General features: G+C 33.8%; 1 protein-coding gene across 1 annotated transcript in view; it reads left to right on the top strand.

Moving 5' to 3' along the window:
- LOC129216043 (sushi, von Willebrand factor type A, EGF and pentraxin domain-containing protein 1-like) overlaps window positions 1-19,542 on the top strand; it is a 170,322-nt gene that overhangs the window by 95,062 nt on the left and 55,718 nt on the right. Inside the window, exons 4-8 of the mRNA XM_054850188.1 lie at window positions 372-581; window positions 6,047-6,139; window positions 7,592-7,714; window positions 10,201-10,485; window positions 17,672-17,821. Coding sequence (XP_054706163.1) covers window positions 372-581; window positions 6,047-6,139; window positions 7,592-7,714; window positions 10,201-10,485; window positions 17,672-17,821 — 861 coding nt within the window. The remainder of the gene's footprint in view (window positions 1-371; window positions 582-6,046; window positions 6,140-7,591; window positions 7,715-10,200; window positions 10,486-17,671; window positions 17,822-19,542) is intronic.

Genomic DNA, 19,542 nt, shown 5'->3' with positions numbered 1-19,542 from the left:
TGACGGGTGAAAATCGCTTCAACATTTGAACGAAGCCGTTGCCAGTTTGGGGATATTTTGCTAGTTGAAATTGTAACCCTAACTCCAGTGGATTAACCCTAAACCCCAACAGATAGCGTTCACTGTTGACCATTATTTCGCTTCTTCATTCCCCTGAAATGACACAGTCTCAACAGTAAAACAGTTAAGTTACCGGATCGAGTTCAGCCTCGTCACAATAAAGCCTTTCCCCTGCATGTTGAACATCACCAAAACATATAATTAAATTATCTTGCCTTGGCGCGAGTTTCATTGTTGAAACTCGCGGGTTACTCGATCATTGGCTATTACATTTATGAGGATGTGCTTACTAATTTCTTTTTCTTTTTCAGCTGTGAATGTAGCTTATGGCAAGCCGGCCAACCAGTCAAGCACTGTACGAGGAGGAGAAGCCAGTCACGGAAACGATGGGGACTTGACTACTGTGCATGAGAATAAGTACTGCACGGAAACAAAAGCAGAGGATTCTCCTTGGTGGCAGGTAGACCTGCTACATGCGTACCCCATTAAAGTGGTTCGGATTGTCACAAGAGGATGTTGCGGTAAATATGTTAAGATGCATATCTTTTGCAGTCTTTAAGCGTAAAATCTTAATTACATCGATACGATAGTCACAGTAAACAAATTGTGAAACCGTAAAGGGCTGTTCACGTATCGGCCGTCCGTTACGTTCGCACCGATTTTTTCCGCCCGAAAGAGGGTTTCTTTGCTGGATGCCATGAAAGCAAGCTTGCTGTCATGGCAACCAGCAAAAAAAAAAAAAAAAAAAAAAAGTTTCAGGTGGAAAAAAAATCGATGCGGACGTGACGGTGGGTTGATAAGTGAACAGCCCTTTACTCCGTAAATACGGTGACAGCATTCTGCATTTTGTGTAACCTTATTTCGGCGGCTAGCTTCCTCCGTAGCAATGGAGTAACTTAACTGATAAAACTGGTGTCACATTATGAGGGATGCGTAACGTTACACCAGTTTTATCAGTTGATTTACTCCATTGCTATGGAGACGGTAAGCTGCCACCGCTTTTGCAGTGTAAGGTTACTGAAATTTTTAAGTGATTAAGAAAGAAGAAAATTTATTTAAAAAAAACGGAAAAAGGAAAACTTTGCTATTACTTACGCATAGTTGCACAAGCCTGTTTAAGCAAACTGAATTCTAATTTTTTGAGTCTTTATATGGAAGAAACATATACATTAAGAATGCATTGAACGTATTGTTTACTACAAAAAATTACTGGAGCAAAACCCAGGATCAGCGTATTAAACCTCGATATGAAACACACACAAAATATAAAAATACACAATCCCATACTTACTAAGTGTAAAGTCAATCTTGAAATTAAGAATACATTAGTTAGATTAGAAAATTTTCGTATTAAAATTAAGTAACTGCTCTTTTATAAAGGGCATGCTTTCTGAAAGTTTTTTCTAGCAGCTTTTGCGTATTTTAAAGAGTGACATAAATTGAGGATGAACAATTCAATTGTAATTCTGGCTACGAAATACGTTGCTGCCTGAACTATTGATGCAACTTTCACACCAGCTGTGATTTCTCTTCCTTTTCCGTCTTACGTTACATCGGAACTTACTAGTCACAGTTCTCTCGAATTGATTTGTTTGAACTGAACTTTCAACTAAGCAGCAGTCAATGAGAAAAATCGGTCGGCACCCAATAGTCAAATGATGAAACTATCTTTCATGTCCTGTCCATTCCACACTCCAGTGTCCCCGTACCTACCACTACTTGTGGTTTAACAAGTTGGATGGGGACCTAAATTCAGCTCTGATTTTTTGATCCAGACTAGAAGACGACCAATGCTGGTCCAGCACCCCCAGAGGTATTGATTCACTTGGAGGACTTTGTGTCCACGAGCATATTTAACGTGCCCCAGTCACCATTAACGAACATGGAGTATCTTCGACCGGCTGGGATCGAACCCGGGACGCTTCAGATACGAGTCTGAAGCATTCCCGATCAGGCCAACACGGTCTTTCATGTCCTGTTTGAAGAGTTCAGAAATAGCTTAAGACTCTTGATTTTGGTTTAAAAACTAACAAAGAAAGAACCGCAAAAACAGCTTCATACTCAATGCAATGCAAAATCAAATCAGTTTAGATTTAAAAAGAAAAGAAAAAAAAATTAGCACGTTAGCGAAAAAATTTATCAAGCAGATATTTTTTATTAAACTTATTAGTACGACGACTTAATACTGTCGAGCCCGCTTAATACATAGAATATCGGTTAAAAGAATATCCCGTTTAATATAATACATTTTCAAAGTATAAAACCAATGTAACGTGCTATTTTGATTCCGGTTAATGGGATAACCCGCTAGTTAGAATATTTTTTTATTACAAAATGGCTACTCCATTAAGCAGATTCTACTGTATTAAAAAAAAAAATTGAATGCGGAAAACCATCTTTGATATAAACCTTACTCATTGTACTACACTTTATTCAATTTAATCGCTATTTTTTTTTTTTTTTTTTTTATTTATTTATTTATTTTTTTTTTTTTTGCGTAATGAATTTAAAATTAATGAAGTGACCAAACAACACAAGCTAAAATGCGAAAAGAAATAAGTTTTTATCAAAAAATGTAGTTAAATGATCCAGAACTATCGGATAATTCGTTTGCCGTAGGAAAATATCAACAAAAATAACAAAAATGAGGTCTTTCTTACCAAAGATACATCCCTTTCAAACATGTTTTATATAAATTAAAAACCTTATGGAAAATAGTTCAGTATGATAAACAAAAATCTGAAAATTACCTCAAAGTTTAGAGCATGGATAGAGTCATACAAACACTGACCTCCATTTCTTCGCGTGACAGAGATGATCGTAAAGAATAAACAATTTTGATTACTTTGGAAGAATCAGAACAAAAGCAGATATGACACATTTTCTTGCAAATGATAGATTTTTTTTTTTTTAATTTCAAAATGCTCTGTTTAAAATGTAGTTCGAGTAGGCGATGTTTCAAGTGCACTTTACTATGAAAAAGTCAGAGAAAAAGAAAGAAAATAAGGGAAGAAAATGCAAATTTTTCATGGCTGAAACTTTTTTAAAGATATATCTCTATTTTTTAAGCTTAATTCGCCATAATCTTAAAGAAATTACCAATTCTAGCACAAAAATACATAATATTCATTTAATACTTGAAATTAAAAAAAAACTTTCTCTGATTTGTTTTTAAAGTTTAGCTAAAAGAAGTAGGGTCAGTTGGTGCAAATGGAAACATAATTTTAGAATTTCAACGTATGAACCTTCCCTTTCTTTTGGATAGAGACATAAATTTTTGTGCATTGTGTAGAAAAGAACACTCTCTCAGAGTAACTGGGTTTGACTGATTTTTTTGCTTATTTGCCTGAAATTTTCGCAAAGCTACAAAATCCGCAGAGACCGCAATTTGCTCTGTTATAGGGATTAATAAATCTGGAAGTGCTGTACGTAAGCTGAAGGCAAAACATCTGATAAAAATATTGCATTTATTTTCACACTGGTAGCTAAAAGTCGTTCATTACAGAAAAATCGTTCATTACGGAGCTAAAAATCGTTCACTACTTTTACAAGCTCAGCTTGTAAAAGTAGGATCAGTTGGTCGAAATAGAACTTAAGATACTTTCCTTTCTTTTGGATGAATAGAGACATGATTTTTTTTGTATTGTATCTAAGACTACACTCTCCGAGAATAACTGGGTATGAAAAATTTAACTTAACGATTATGCTTGTTAGCAAATGAAATCCTATTTCCTTATACCCAAGACACTAGGGGGTAAATGAAAACTGATTTCTTTTACCATGAGGTTGATGTAGATAGATAATCGCAATACACACAATCAGTTTAGAAGCTTATGAAGATCAACGCGAGCAATACTCAATCTACGACATATAGGTCGCATCTACCCGCTGAATTCTCCAACTGTAATCAGAAATCACTTTTAAAAAAAATTATCTAAAAAGATACGTTATGCTCTAAATTCATGTAAAATGCACCCAAAATTGTAATTTACATCAAAATTTATCCTTCCAAAAAAATAGGAACAATAAAAAAATGTAGTTGTTTAAATTTACCTCCGAGTACAGAATTTATAGAACCAGTGTGGTAGTTGAGTTGGTTTCTATTTTTCTCATGTTTCTATTTACCTGAACTAACCCTTAATGAATATTCTCTTGAAAAAAGAGAATTACATTTGAGAAAGCAATGGCCGTTTTTTCCCCCTTGAAATAGATACTAGATCTTTTTATTTATTTACATGGAAACCCCGTTACAACGAACTTGAAGGGACAGCAACTTTTGTTCTTTGTAGTGGGAATTTCGTTGTAATGGATCTCAAGCAATAGTTAATCGGAACAGAAATTTTTTTGTTGCATTGGTGTTCGTGGTAACGGGAGTTCACTGTTTGAATTGAAAATCTTTTGTTTCACTATGTTCTGTTTTATTGCGAAGTGTTCTTTTTTTTTTTTGGCACTTAAAAACTACTACTTTCTTGGAATGCCGTTTCAAACCATTCTAGAAATCAGTAACTATTTCTTAGTTTAAAAAAATCATTACAAAAAGGAAGTACAAAATCGTTGTCCAATGAAAATAATTTCAACTGTAAACGAAAACAATTAAACAGTTATTGATACATGCCATGAAAATATTCACAAAATTTTTTGAAACGAATAAAAAGTAAAAGCTGAAAGAAGTTAAATTACTTTATCGATAAAATGCTAATTTAATGTGTATAAAATTAAAAGCGATATCTGGAAAAAAAAAAAGATTAAAAAACATCTATAAATTGCTACTTTACATATTCCTAGGTTTTCGTTAGTTTCTTTTGTTTGAAGTTGCCACAAGAGTAACCAATATTTTTTTCTTTTTTTTCAAACTCCCAATTACAGTTTTATTTCTCATCTCATAATTTTAAGATTTCTAAATATTGTACGTTTGATTCATTATAAGAAGTTAAATCCTTTTTCTTTTAAATCAAGAAGAAAAATTCTAAGAAGTATAGGTTTGTCTGAATTTGGTATTTGCCATCAGGGTGGTCTGTCGTCACAGGGGGTGACTGCATCAAGACACGAAACTGAACTTTGAACCTTTATCAGATTACGACATTGTTCAGTGAAAAAAAATAAATCCGTGAAACTCTTTTGTTATGGGAAATCCTGACATTGAAAGTGAAATCCTTGGCGCTGTAATTTTTCAAGATTTCTAGACATGAGCATTTGGTTAAAGTTAGGGAAGAAATAAAAAGTAAAACGAACTTAAAGTCTCTCTCTCTCTCTTTTGGAGTTATGCTATCTCAGCTAAATCTCTTTTTGAGGGGGAAACTCTTAAATATATGGCATTTATCTTTTTATTCAGAGAAAAGTCATGCTTCGTTATTAAGAGTTTTGCTTTTTTTTTCCTTTTAAAGTATGATATAACACATGCTTAGAACGGGTTTAATTCCAACATACATGAGCAATGCATTTGATTCTTTTTATTTGAGGTCAAAATACTGGAAGATAAATTAATAGTATTAAGTCCATAAGCATCTTAAAAAGCATTTTTCAAGATCTGGTGAAGTTTTCTCCGAATAATATATGATAGCTTTTAAATGAGTGCATCTTCTTTTCGCCAGTTCAAGAGAAATTATTTTAGTAGTGGGACAAAAACCAGTCCAAATGGACAACATTTGGTCAAGTCATTGAATTTGGAATGAAATTAACAGCAAACACATTCAACACTTTCAGAAATGACTTCATTGTAATAGCGCTACGTGATTGAACAAAGAAAATTCTGATAGCTCAAAGTAACGAGAAAGCTTACGCCAAAAAAATTTGAAACTAGAATTTTAGATGAACCCTTTTTTTTAAATAAAATTCTCATTTAGCTAAATAAATAATGTTGCTTTTCCATTCATCATGTTAAAATTTCTCATGTAAATATTATATAAAGATTATTGCATATGAAAGCTTGGATAAAATGATCTCCAAATTTGCGTTCATTAGAATTTTTGAAAACTTTTTTCTTCAGGTCACAAACCACTCCAAGATCTGGAAATCAGGGTTGGTAACAGCTCAACAGTACAAGGAAATAGACTTTGCGCTTGGTATCCACAAACGTTGGGTAAGTTGATTATATAACAGCGTTCTTATTACAATTTTCAGTTTGTTTGTTTTCAGTAACTTTCCCTCCAACAGACCGAGCGACAGTCAAATTTGTAGAAACGTTGTGGTAAAAGTGTACTTTTTGTGAAGAATTTTAAAGATTAAAAAAAGAAAGAAAACTCATTCAGAATTTGAAAAATCACTTTAAGTAATGTGATTTTTACTTCTAAATGTATTAATCCAGCTTTTTTTTTTAAAATAATAATTTTTCTTAAATTAAGAGAAAAGCAAAAGACGTCGTGGAATCTAAAGGTTTTTTTTATGCATTATAATGAAATAGTGCTCCCAGTCACACAAAAAGTGTTGTAAAAAATTTGTTCTTTTCGACCAACATTCTAGTTTTGCTTGAGGCAGCCTAAATCCTGGATTTTCAACTTCTAGAAAATGGGAAAGGCTCGTTTAAGGTCCGTTATTTGAGCAATCGGGGGGGGGGGGGGGGGGGGGGGGTTAGAAAAACAATGTAAATAAATGGGTTTCTAGAAGAAGGGCATGTGTTACACTTGATCTTCATCAATATTTGGTACTTTTCTGTCTTGAGTTACAAATATAGGGCATAGGTTACAAATTAAAAATAAAATTTTTGATTTTTAACATATTCCCTTCTTCTAGGGATCCACTCAATTATGCATCTTGTGTAATGCATTTTACTGTTATTTTACTATGAAACGTATTAAATATATACCCTTATTCCCCTCACCTTACGAACACTTTGATATTGTGGTCTAGGTTAAATTGATGAATTTACGTTGCAAGAAAGCAGTATAAATATATTCTCGAGTTTAAGAACGCATTTGCTCAGGTTTGGGATACTTCAGCAAATGGAATTCTACTCACTATTTTATTAATTGTCAAACTGGGTCTCTGAACTCATCAAAGAAAATGAAAAGAGAACTTGTTGCAAAATTAAAGGGTTTTCTTGTAAAAATTGCTATTTTTATAAATTTCTCAGTACGAAAAATAAACATAACTCAAAAAAATTTTTAACATTAAATAAAATTTACAATTTAATAGGTTTTCTAATGTTCATTTAATCAAAACATTATGCTCATCAAAGACTTTTTGAGTAAGAAAAAAAGTTTTAGTATCCGTTAAAAATTGAAATCTTATTCTACTTATTTTATAGAGTGCAGTACGAAATGATTTTGTTAAATTTATAATGATGTAAGAAAATAATATTAAAATCAAATAAGATATAAAACTCATCAAATAAGTTTCGGCTAATATTTATTACAAATGCATTGGTAAAAATTAGAGTAAAAAATTACGAAATTCATGCACGTTGTTAAAGATGTGGTGTTTTGGGTTTTAAGGTACAATTACTGTTTACATCGTTCTAGCAAAAATATTTTTTCAAATTTATAAAATTAAACTCTGTACTGTTGTGATCTCGAAACACCTATGATTCTTTTAGGGGATGGTGTGACCAAAGATTTCTCATGTGCCTACCCCATAGTCGGACGCTATGTGTATGTGCAAATGGTTGGAATTCAAGGATCATTAACAGTTTGCGAAGTTATGGTTTTCACAACTCAAGGTAATGTATTGAGAAGTTACATGCATAACTATATAAACACGTTATCATTATTCATATATATTTTAGATAAATATTAAGTAATAAGCCAATTAGAAATATTTTAAACAACCCCGCTCCCTCAAAAATGCAAGAAAATATGGTAAATTTTCATTTTTTTTTTTAAATGTACTAAACATTGTCGTTTGGTAATACTTTTTTGCATTATCATCATATACTTACATGTAAATTTTTGTGCTGTTTGTTTGAGATTCCAGACAGGTGATTCCATTTTTATGTTTTCCCTATTAATCTACGTTTTTGACAGACGGATAGCAAACATGTTTCAAATTCGCTTAATACTTTCAAAATATACGTTTAAAATACAAATAAACATTGCTGAAAAATGTCCTATTAAGCCGAAAAATATAGATAAAACTTCATTTCATATGTTCCGTGTCCTTTTAAAGCTAAAATACTTATTTTAAAAAAATATTTTGCTCACGGGACTGTATAAAAAGTAATAAGACTGAGCTGTGTTCTAAGAATTTATTGCAAATATTAATATTAACACCAAAAATCCTTCAAAATAAGACCCTTGGCCTAACACACACTTAGCCCAGCGAATCTTCTAAGCTTTGAAGGCTGCTCCCAGAATGTCCTTCGAAAGTCTTGTACTAGAGCTTTCACGGCATCCAGAGTTCCACGGTGATGCCCTTTTATTGATGTTTCCATCCTCGGGAATAAAAAGAAGTCGCCTCGGACTAACTAGTGGCCGTAGACGGGCTGGGATAGCATAGATATACCATTATTAATCAGGAAGTCTTGGAGAATGAAGTAGGTTTTTCCAGCATTTCTCAAGTTTTCAGCGATGATGCTGTAAACTGTCATTTTATCAAGTCTAGCTTCATCTGCAATCATTCTCACACTTAACCGGCGGTCCGAATTTATCACGACAAGCACACGATCCACATTAGCTTCCGTTCTGCTGGTTGACACACTCCTTGTTTATCATCCCCCACGCTCTCCCGGCTATCTTTGAAACACGTGTGCCACCGAAACTTAAGCGTCTTTGATAAACAATTATCTCCGAACACTTGCTTACACATCTCTAAAGTCCCTGAAGACGATTAACCAAGTTCCACCCAAAACTTAATCGCGTAATACTGCTCAAATGTTCTCTGCATTCTGGAGCTGGAACCGACGTTAGCAACAGAGGTACACTATAACGACGATGTTGCCCGAACAACAACTCCCAGGCGACTGCGGACTGGAGTGAGTCCCACCAGTAAACCCCCCCCCCCCCCCATCAACCTAACCGATTTGTGCGCACTTAGGAGGTACAGTCGCATCAGGAAAAAGTGAGACTCATTACTTTTTATACAAACTATGTATGAAAAACGTGAGATATTCTGTAGTCCGAATTATTTGATAGTGTGGCGTATGTCAGAGAGCACATAACCTAACTTTGTCCCCGAGCTATGAGGTCCTTTTGGTTCAGTGGTTAAAGCACTGGGTTAGCATCACAAAGGTCTGTGGTTCAAATCTCAACCCGGACAATCATCGTCCACGTAATGATGATCCGTACGCCACAATAGTCTGGTCTCCCTCCGATTACAATTAGTTCTGATTAAAGGGGTTCTACTGTATTGCTAAGTAGTTTATTACCAGTTAACAATATATACCACTAGTTCATTAAAACTTATATCGGAATCAAACGTGTACCGTATACCCTGCATTATCCAGCATGCCGCAAAATTCGGGGGTCACCAGATTTTCGACAAAACTTGCCTGGTCCTTTCCGGCATGCCGGAAAAATCGAGGTTAGGAAAAAAAGAATAATATGTACTATAAAAAATGTGTTCAGCTTAAATTGAATATAAGTTCCATACATATCTTATTAGTATTAATCAACAGTTTAATTTTGTAAAAATATTTGTTAACAATATCACTTGTTATTTTAACGAGAAAAATATCGTTTAATAACGAATAATTTTATAAAAGTTACATTAAACCTAAGTAAGCAAACATTTAAGCAGTAAGTTACCGCCCCTAAACCAGTGTTAAAGTATTTACCACTACCATTCAATAAATAAACATTAAACTTACCTCTCTAAAAGAAACCTAAACTAATTTATTTAAAAAAATATGAACAAATCGCAGTAACGCTTCTAAATTGATTACTTTATTCGCATATAATTAAATCCATTAATAATGACCTACCACAAGTAACAAGCACATATTATATGCAATACAAATTTTTTTCAAAGGTTACTTTCAGGATTTATTTATCTTTTTCCTTACAATGGTTTGATTTTCCGATTGGAACTGAATGGTGAAATTAACTTTTGCTTTGTTGCAAAATAAAAATTAATTATTAAAAGTTATTAAAAATTATCAGGCATGCCAGAAAATTCGAATTTCTTGGCATGCTGGGCAACCACATTTTTTTCCGGCATGCCGGATAGTGAGAGGCAATACGGTATGTAATGAAAACAATCTCTTTGCAGAAATTTCCTCCGGCCGATGTGGAAATCAGCTGGAGCCTTTGGAGCTGACCACTTTCAGCCGGACTTGCTACGAATTCCAGACGCAGAAGGGGGGTTCCTTCGACACCGCCGTCGACTATTGCCGGGCTCGGGGTGGGCTCCTGCTGCACGGAGTCCGGGACCTGACCCACCACTTCATCGCCTCGGAGTTGGAGAGACGCAAGGAGAGTCTCAAGTCGAAATTGGTGTGGCTCGGAGCACAGAGGGACTCGGGGCTTAGGTCAAAGACGTGGCATTGGGTGGATGGTAAGTGAAGGTTATTCGTTTTTCAGATAATAATAGCGGTGCGGCAATAAACACTAATGGATTGGTCATGTATTCTGATGCATCAGAAGGCTCAAGGTTTTAAATGAGAACTGCCAGTAAAAAGAAGTAAAGAGAAAAAGTTAAATAAATAACGTAATAAATTCACCGAATAAAGCAGGCCAGATCTTTTGTCGAATGATTTTACATCAGTACTACACTGTCGTGGAAGTTAATAACACAATTTCAATATAAAGTACAGGAAAAAAAAGACGAAATCTTTAAGGTGTTTACTTCTCTTCGCCTTCTTTCATTAAGCTCATCATGTACTAGATGCCGTAAAACACTTCTTACTTGTCTCTGCGACGAAACATCTAATCACCAATAGCTTTTAAACATGTTTGATCTTATTTTTGAAACAGAAATAAAAAAGCTACTTCTAAAAAGAATGTGGTTGTTTTCTTCAGTCAAAAGTATTACTTTTAGTCATTAAAATTAATAGAATGAGCAAAAAAAAAAACATGACCCAGAAAATACTTTCAGTTTCCCTTTCCCAACAGTTATTTTTTAATTAATTTTTTAAAATGTCAACCAAGGCGTGGTCTATTTGACAATGCAAATGATGCATAATAATCAAGAAGCGAATTAAATATTGCACTCTACGCTTGCAATCAACCATATCGATGCCAATACACGTGAGTAAAGATGCGAATTAAGTATTTTGCTCTAGAAATGGCATCAGTGAATGGCATTTCATCATTTGTGATATCATCGTCAGAAGAGTAAACAATGAAAGCGCACCGATTTAAGTAATTTTTTAAAAATAATAAACTTAAACAAATTATTTAAAAAATGGTCAGATGCCCTGTTTTTAAACATGCTCTTTGAGGAAAAAATACTTTTAAAACTTTGAAAACGACCCCATTCTAATTCGAAAGTACAATGGTCTGTTCAGCGGAGGTTAATAGCTAAAGTGAGCAAAGCATTGTACGACTAAGGAATACTGCTGTCTGTTTAGTACCGGGTGATTGAAACCAGCTCCGCTTTGAATGAGCTGTTTGCATAAATTTCATAACTGCGGCAGCTTTGGCTGAAGCGCATGAAATTTTAAAAAAATAAAAGAACCTCTACCATTTAACCCATGAAATAAGCAAGCAGAATCCCCTATTCAGCGAGGAAAACCGTACTAGTAGTTCATATCTCATCAAAAACAACCCTGTTGTAAAAATTTCCCCGCCAAGAAAACCTTGAACTTTTCCGCAAAAAAAAGGAAACCTGCATCCTAAACCCAAAAACACTCAGCCATAAAAAGTTATGATATCTAGTTTGCCCGCCAAGTATCTGCCAAACTATCATCCTCCCTCTTCTCCTTTTTCATCACAGCTACTTCCATTAGAACCTCCTCCCACCTTCAACTCCTCAGAAATATGGATAGATCTTTTAAATTGTTTATATCGATTGGCGGGAAGCTTTTTGCTCACCAAGCAACCATTTCACTTTGAAAAGCTTCCCGCAAAACAAGATAAACAATTTAAAAGATCTATCCATATTTCTGAGGAGTTGAAGGTGGGAGGAGGTTCTAATGGAAGTAGCTGTGATGAAAAAGGAGAAGAGGGAGGATGATAGTTTGGCAGATACTTGGCGGGCAAACTAGATATCATAACTTTTTATGGCTGAGGGTTTTTGGGTTTAGGATGCAGGTTTTCTTTTTTGTGCGGAAAAGTTAAAGGTTTTCTTGGCGGGGAAATTTTTACAACAGGGTGGTTTTTGATGAGATATCACATCTTTTTGCATTGATATTATTACTTTGTCTGTATTTTTAGAATTGAGAACTTCAAGTCAGAAAATTTTCAGTTGAAACAACGCTGTTTTGAGTTTTAAAGGAACAATAATGGCTAGCCTAATTTTACGTCAAGTTATTTTCTGACTATTAAGATTCTATGTTCATTTTGCGAGAACTGGGTGGTTTATATTTTATTGCAATCCTTGTATCCTCTCTGTTGCAAAGAAAACTTCTTGGATAATAAAATACTATATTTTAAATTATGTTGTTTTCGAGTATTTTACAACTTCGCAATAAATTCTACTACAGTTTCTTAATTCGACAGATTATTCAACATTTTCATGAAGGTTTCTTTAAATGTGTTACAGCTTGAGGGCTATTTTCATCTAGCTTTTCACTTTCTTGTTTAATTACATTTTTTCTTAAATCGTGGATTATTTTACGTTTTATGGGATAATTTTAATTGTTTGGTGATTTATCTTTTTCTTGATAGAAGTCTTTGTCTTGTTTAATACCTAGTTTTGTTTAAAAGTTCATTTAAAAAAGAAATAACGCATGTTATCGCCAAGCAAAAAAAAAAAAAAAACTAAGCCATTAAATATTTTAAATTTGAATGTGTCAGAAGATCGATACAGCTTTACTCGATGTCAAATCGCGGATATCCCAAATTTGCCATATCGAAAGCGCATGTTGCGCGCGGACTAAGCTCATTGAAAGTCTTGCTTAAATTAATTGCGAAAATTTTTTCAGCTAACAAATTACTGCAAAGCACGGATATCCACACACGTATTTCATATATTTTCAATTTATTATGTGTTGTTTGTGAAAAATCCATTAATTTAGAAAATAAGCAAACCAATAAAAAAGTGCTATTTTTCGCTTTCAATTAAAAAGTTATATGTGCCATATTCATATGCGTTAAGTTTCATATAATTTGTCACGTAAAATATTGTAATGGTTTAACCCCAGTTTCGCGCCGACATTTAAAATTTCTTCCCTCCATAAATATATAAAAACTGAAAAACAGGGGGAAGGAAATTTCGCATCGGCAAAACGTGGGGGGAGGGGGGGGGGCAGCATTCTAATCTCATTCATTAATTTGTTTCTCTGCTTAAGTATAAACAAACAACATAGAATCTGAAAACAAAAAGCCCAATGAGCTAAGTCTGCGCGCATGCGCAGTCGCTGTGGCAAATTTGTGATATCCGCGATTTAACGTCTAGTTGCAACTGTTGGATATGTTTTAGTCTTGATTGAATTTCATTTCCTAAGACAACTTTGGAATAACTGTTAGATCTGTTCTAACCTTGCAATTGCAGTCCGAGATAAACAAACCCTATGAGCTGAGAGAAAGTACATGATAATTTAGGGAAAATTAGTGATTTTCAACCTTCAGTTACTCCGGCCCATGATATCCCTGGGGGTTGAATTTTTATATATGTACTCAATGGCCCCCCAAGAATACGTATACAAAAAATCATTACCGTGCCTCCCCGGGGGGCTGTGATAGAACCCCGGGAAGGTACAATTTGGGGGGTAAAAACGAGGGGGGAAGGAGAGGGGGGTCAAATGGCACAAAAGGCACATCAGTAGGGCACAAGGAATGTGTGTGCGAAATTTCAGCTTGATTCCTTTTTTCGTCTGGGCTGTAGCCCTGTCAAAGAAAGCGAAAACTTTTTTGAACAGCGATTTTATAACTTTAATACCTCCTCCCCCTGATGGTCCAGGGGATTGTATTTTGGTTTACGGCGTCAGGGGCCACTAGAGATTGAGTGTACCAAAAATCAACTCCGGGGGTCTTCATGGGGCTGAGATACAGAGGGCTGAAAAACCCAAAAATCCCGAACTTGTTCTGTCGTGTAATCTTGGTCTTGGTCGTTTTTATTTCCTTCCGTCTTTGGCGGTGGATTTGCTTCTGTTGGCTGCTGACGTTTGGTTTCCTTGGCGGGGCGGGGCGCTCCCGCGCCCCGTAATAAAAAAGCAATTCTTTTATATTTATTTTCTCTATCAATTCTAAATACAAATTCTAAAGTCGGCACTTAGTTTTATAGCCGTTAAACCTATTTATATGATTTTATACTGTCCAACCACGGATTGTATGGAATTTTCAAACGTCCACATAAGACAAATCTATCTGAATGAGGGAGAAAAGTAAAACTTTGATGCCGGTAATACGCTCATTTGAATGAGACTGCTTCTGCAAAAGCTGGCATCGCTAAAAAAATAATAGATTTGTCCATTTCCGGCTATGAAATGGATGTTTGTCTTTCCATATAATACGTGGTCAGACTATAGTTGAAGATTGTCCAATTAAAAAAAAGTAACTTTTTTATAATTCTACCTAATTTGCTTCTTATCATTCTCAAGGTTGCCCGAACGTTTCTTAATATTTAGATATTCCTCACTTTCATTTCCGGAAATGATTAATGTTGAAACTGCAATGTCAATAATGCAAATTATTTAAAAAGGAAATCATTTGCATATGAATTTAAGAGCAACGACGCTGAAAGCCTTATCTCTGTCCATATCTCCTCATTTTCTTTTTCCTTCGGAAATGATGCGTTGAAAATGCAAAACGCATATCAATCCAAACCCCCTTTTGCAATTTTTCAAAAATGTTTCTATTTCGCAGAAAGTTTCTACAGAAAAATGATAAGTCTATATTACTATTTTACTATATAAATAAGATGGTCAGAACACCTAGCGCAGTGGACCAGTAAATTAGCAAACCCCAGTGAATAAACAGCTTGTCATTTTTTGTTAAACAAAATAAAGTATCAAATGTTTTTCTTTCCCGAATTGGCAACAGTAATTTCCTTCGGTACAATTCTAAAAAGGAAATGACTAGAATGTTTGGTGATTGTTCGTTATACATATTCATTTATTTGGTGACTAGACCACTTTTAATTTACATCCCTCAAAAACCTAAAGCAAAACCATAACAGTTATCCGAGTTTTTTTTTTTTTTTAAATAGTTTTTTTTATCATTATAATTTTTTATTAACATATTTCAATCAATTTTTTTAAAATTTCCTATGGTAAACGATGCAGTTTTAACGATACTATAGAGTTCTGAAAATGAAATTGTTTCGATGTTAAGCGTTCATTCACTGCTCAGACAACAATATAAGGCATTCATAGTTAAAGTTGATGAAATCAACACTGACTTGATTCGCTATAGTTCTGAACGTAGTAGATTTCGGCAATGGACTTTTACTTTCATAAATGAGGCGTTCAGAGCTAAAACGGATTAAGTCCAAACGGACTTGATCCACTAACTCTAAATGCCTCATACATCAAGATATTGGATGCACCATGTTTTAATCAGGCTCTGGTAACTCAGGCCTTAGAAGAAGTAGCTCCTTTTGGTTTGGGTTGAAAATAAAAGAAATTCTCAAATTGGCCCAACGCTAAAAATCGCGCGTTATCGATATTTTCTCTTCACTATTTGAACAAATGGAATCGTTTGAGTTCTCTACTGATCGGAGGTCTTTTTATCGGAGACGGACTGTAGTTATTTTTCTCTAGCTTTATGTTCTCTAACTTACGATATCGGTCCTCACTTAGCTTATTGACCCATACATCACTACTAGTTACATTGTTACAACCTGACTATTTCTGGTAATCAAAGGAGCTAGTAAGAACCAGAGGTAGAGCGATATAGAAGTAAATTTTCCATCTATCCAACACACAGAGTATCTCTCTCTCTCTCCATTTTTGATATTCTATGGTAGGTTAGTCAATTAAAAGTAAATGAAACTTTAATCTACGCGTATTATTTTATTATTTTTCTAAAACATTGGGGAATGTGGGGCAAAGCAAAGGGAGAAGATAACTTACTTTTTTCGAAATTGAACAAACTGGTATTTGTTTTTTTGAAAATTACAGTACAATGAAAAAGAACCATGCATTTTACAATATAACTTGTATTGAAACATTAATTTTTATTCCTGATAATAAACTTTTACCTTCTAAAAAAGTGGGTATTTTTCATTTTAAAAATTCATGTGGCAGTGAGAAAAGTAAACTATTTTTCTAAGGAAATATTTCTATTTATTTTAAATTAAATGGGTAAGTAAATAACTTAATCAATAAATGAATGAATAGATAATGAAACGATGAACGAGTAAATAAATTAAGTAATTTATTAATACATGATAATTAATAAATAAGTAAATAAAATAGTGAACGAATAAATGAATAAATGAATTATTGAATAAAGAAATGTAAATGAACACGTAAGTGATTTAATAAATAATTGAATATGTGAACGAAATGAAACTTTTTCACTTTGCCCCCGCATATACTTCACTTATACAAAACATTTAAAATAAAAATACGCTCAGTATTAAATACTGCATCGAATAATAGCAGCTTTCAACTAATATTTTAAATATTAAAAACTAGAACTTTATCATTTTGCAAAAGCAAAAATTATTTTTAGCTTACAATAAAGTATTACATTATGAGTATCAATGCTTGAAAATTAGTATTATTATCCCATGCTTTGAGATTCAGAGATATCCTTTTCTTTACTGGAATCGTCTACATATGTTACTGCATAGTTAAAGTATTACCAGACAGGTGGCGCTAAAAGCAGAGTAATTTTTTTTTATCATTTTACTTTGCCCTGCTATTTCACTAAATTCTACATTTCCCTACTTCCAATTTTCATGTAAGTATCATAAAACACGATCCACTTTTACATTATGTTCGGTAATCGTTCTTAAATGTACTTCTCTCCTAGATATTACGATTGTGGCTGGTTTTTGAATTTTAAATACGTTTACGCTGTTTCACAAAAGTAATATTAGCTGGACAATTATAATAACACTAGTGGTACCCGCACGGCTTTACCCGTGGTAGTAGAAAATTAAAAGATCATTTGGTCGCTTGTGCGTTTACATATAATGATGATGAATTTCTCGCCAATTTGCTAAATTCATTTGCTTGCCCATGTTACGGTTCCACGTTATGATAATTCCGTAATTTATTCGTCCACGTTGTGATACTTTGCTCTGTAGAATTTTCTTAAAATTGGAATATAAAAAGAACAAAATCGAATTCCGCACACCCCCATGCTACAAATTAATTTTGTACCAAACTTCACGAAAATCGGCCGAACGGTCTAGGCGCTATGCGCATCACAAAGATCCTGACAGAGAGATATCAGACATCCAGAGAGAGAGACTTACAGCTTTATTATTAGTAAAGATTACGAGGTTAATGTTTAGCCGAAAAAAAAATTAACATTAACAGTTTTAAAACACTAAATACTTCCGTTACCTATTTTGAGAAGACAACTATTCAGCTTTTATTTTCTTAATAAAATATTACTTGAAATTCCACGTGGATTCTGATTGTATCAAACTGTAACTCATCCAACTGAACTCTCTTTTTTTCCAGATACATCTGTCCCGCAGTATCTATGGGCAGAAGATCAGCCCAACAATTACAATGGTCAACAGAACTGCATTGTTCTCGATGGTGGTAGGAGATGGTTGTGGAATGACGTCACATGCGATTTGGACTACTTGCCTTGGGTGTGTCAATACAGTAAGGATTAGTGATTGAGAAACGTTTCGTTCTTTCTTTCTTTTTCAATTCAACTATCTGCTTTAGAAGCTTTAGAAGTATCGAATCCATTCGGTGTCAGAAAATTAGAATCAGCAAAACATCATTGATACGGCATTTGAGTTAGAGCGCTTGCATCGATTCAATTATTTTTATATTAATTTGGAATGATTTGTTATTTGCAGTAAAACTATTAACCCTCTTAAGCCGTATATTACCGCCCCTAAGCTAGAGCTAAAGCAGAAATACAAGCAATGTACTAACAGTCCGGTTATCCCATCCAGAGACTGCAGATCTGTAATTCTGCTTTACCCCAAGCTTAGGGGCGGAAACTCACTACATAACACCAAAACTTTGCCTTCAATTTAAGATTTGAACCGCACCATGTCCGCAAACTATTGCTGGTGAGATAAATTTATTTTATCTACCAATTTGTTGCCACTCTCAGCTTCAATGAGATGATATCTATCTCCAGCTCAGTTGTTTCATATTCCACACTGATGAGTTCTAATAAGAAAGAAACTGCAATCTCTGGATCGGATAACCGGGATGTCGATATATTACATGTAGTTCAACCTTAGCTCTGGCTTAGGGGCGGTAACTTATTGCTTGTTAACCCTCTTATTATAATAAAATAAATAAGTATGTTTTGGAGTGTTAATGTTCTCAAATTCACTAAATAAACTATAACACCAGGATAGCATTTATGAAATTCGATTATTACAAAAAGTGAAGGAGGGTAGAACGATTCATGTATGAAAAAACGGGGTGCCGGAATAAAAAGTTAGGAAACCATTAAAATAAATTCCTTCATGAAAACGTTTCGCATGTGCCCACGTTTCTTAAAATGCGTTTCTTAAAGGGTCACAGTACCTTTCAAGCAATTTTTTTAAATTTAAGTAAATTCTATTTTTTGTTGAAACCATAACATGCTTACTTACTTTGTAATCAATAATTTTTTTAAATTTTTAAAATATTGCTTTTTTTTTTTTAAATTCAAAACATTTAGGACATTTTCAATTTTTTAAAATCCCTAAGGCTTTTTTGTTTTTAAATTAATACAAAAAAATCCTTTTGCTAACCAATCACAACCATCATCTCTAAAAATCTATGCATTCATTTGCTTTTGTGTTTACTAGAAAATTTTCTGTGATCAATTACGGAAAAAATAGTAATTTTTTTTCAAAAAAATTTGGTTTTTAAAGGTATAACATGCTCTAAACATTTGAATCTATATATATATAAATGGACTTTGGTAAATTTGTTCCCTAAGATCTCAGAAACTACCTGGCAGATTTGGCTGAAACTTTCACCGTTTGTTCTTTTTGGTACTGGGGAGGTTTGTAGACCAGTTCGATAAAAATCCGATTGATAGTTCCTTTTTTATTCTAATTTGTCCAAATTTTCGCATAAATGCCCCAATATGACGGTTAAAAAATACGTGCACATATTAAAATTATGTGTCCATCGAAAGCGCTTGTAATTTATAAAATGCTTATTCAATGCACAGTTTTGTAAAATATATTATCTTAATTGCAAAAGTATTACTTCAAAGCTGTATGTTTAATAGAGAAAAATCCTTAGGGATTCTTATGACACGAAAACACAAAAAAAAACGATCATCGAGAAAAATCAATTTAAAGTTTTCTTTTTGCATAAGAACACATAGCGAGCATGACCTAAAACCACTCATAACTTTTTAA

The sequence above is a fragment of the Uloborus diversus genome, chromosome 2 (assembly GCF_026930045.1).
Source record: "Uloborus diversus isolate 005 chromosome 2, Udiv.v.3.1, whole genome shotgun sequence".
Classification (NCBI taxonomy): domain Eukaryota; kingdom Metazoa; phylum Arthropoda; class Arachnida; order Araneae; family Uloboridae; genus Uloborus; species Uloborus diversus.
This window is presented reverse-complemented; position numbering and strand designations above follow the sequence as displayed.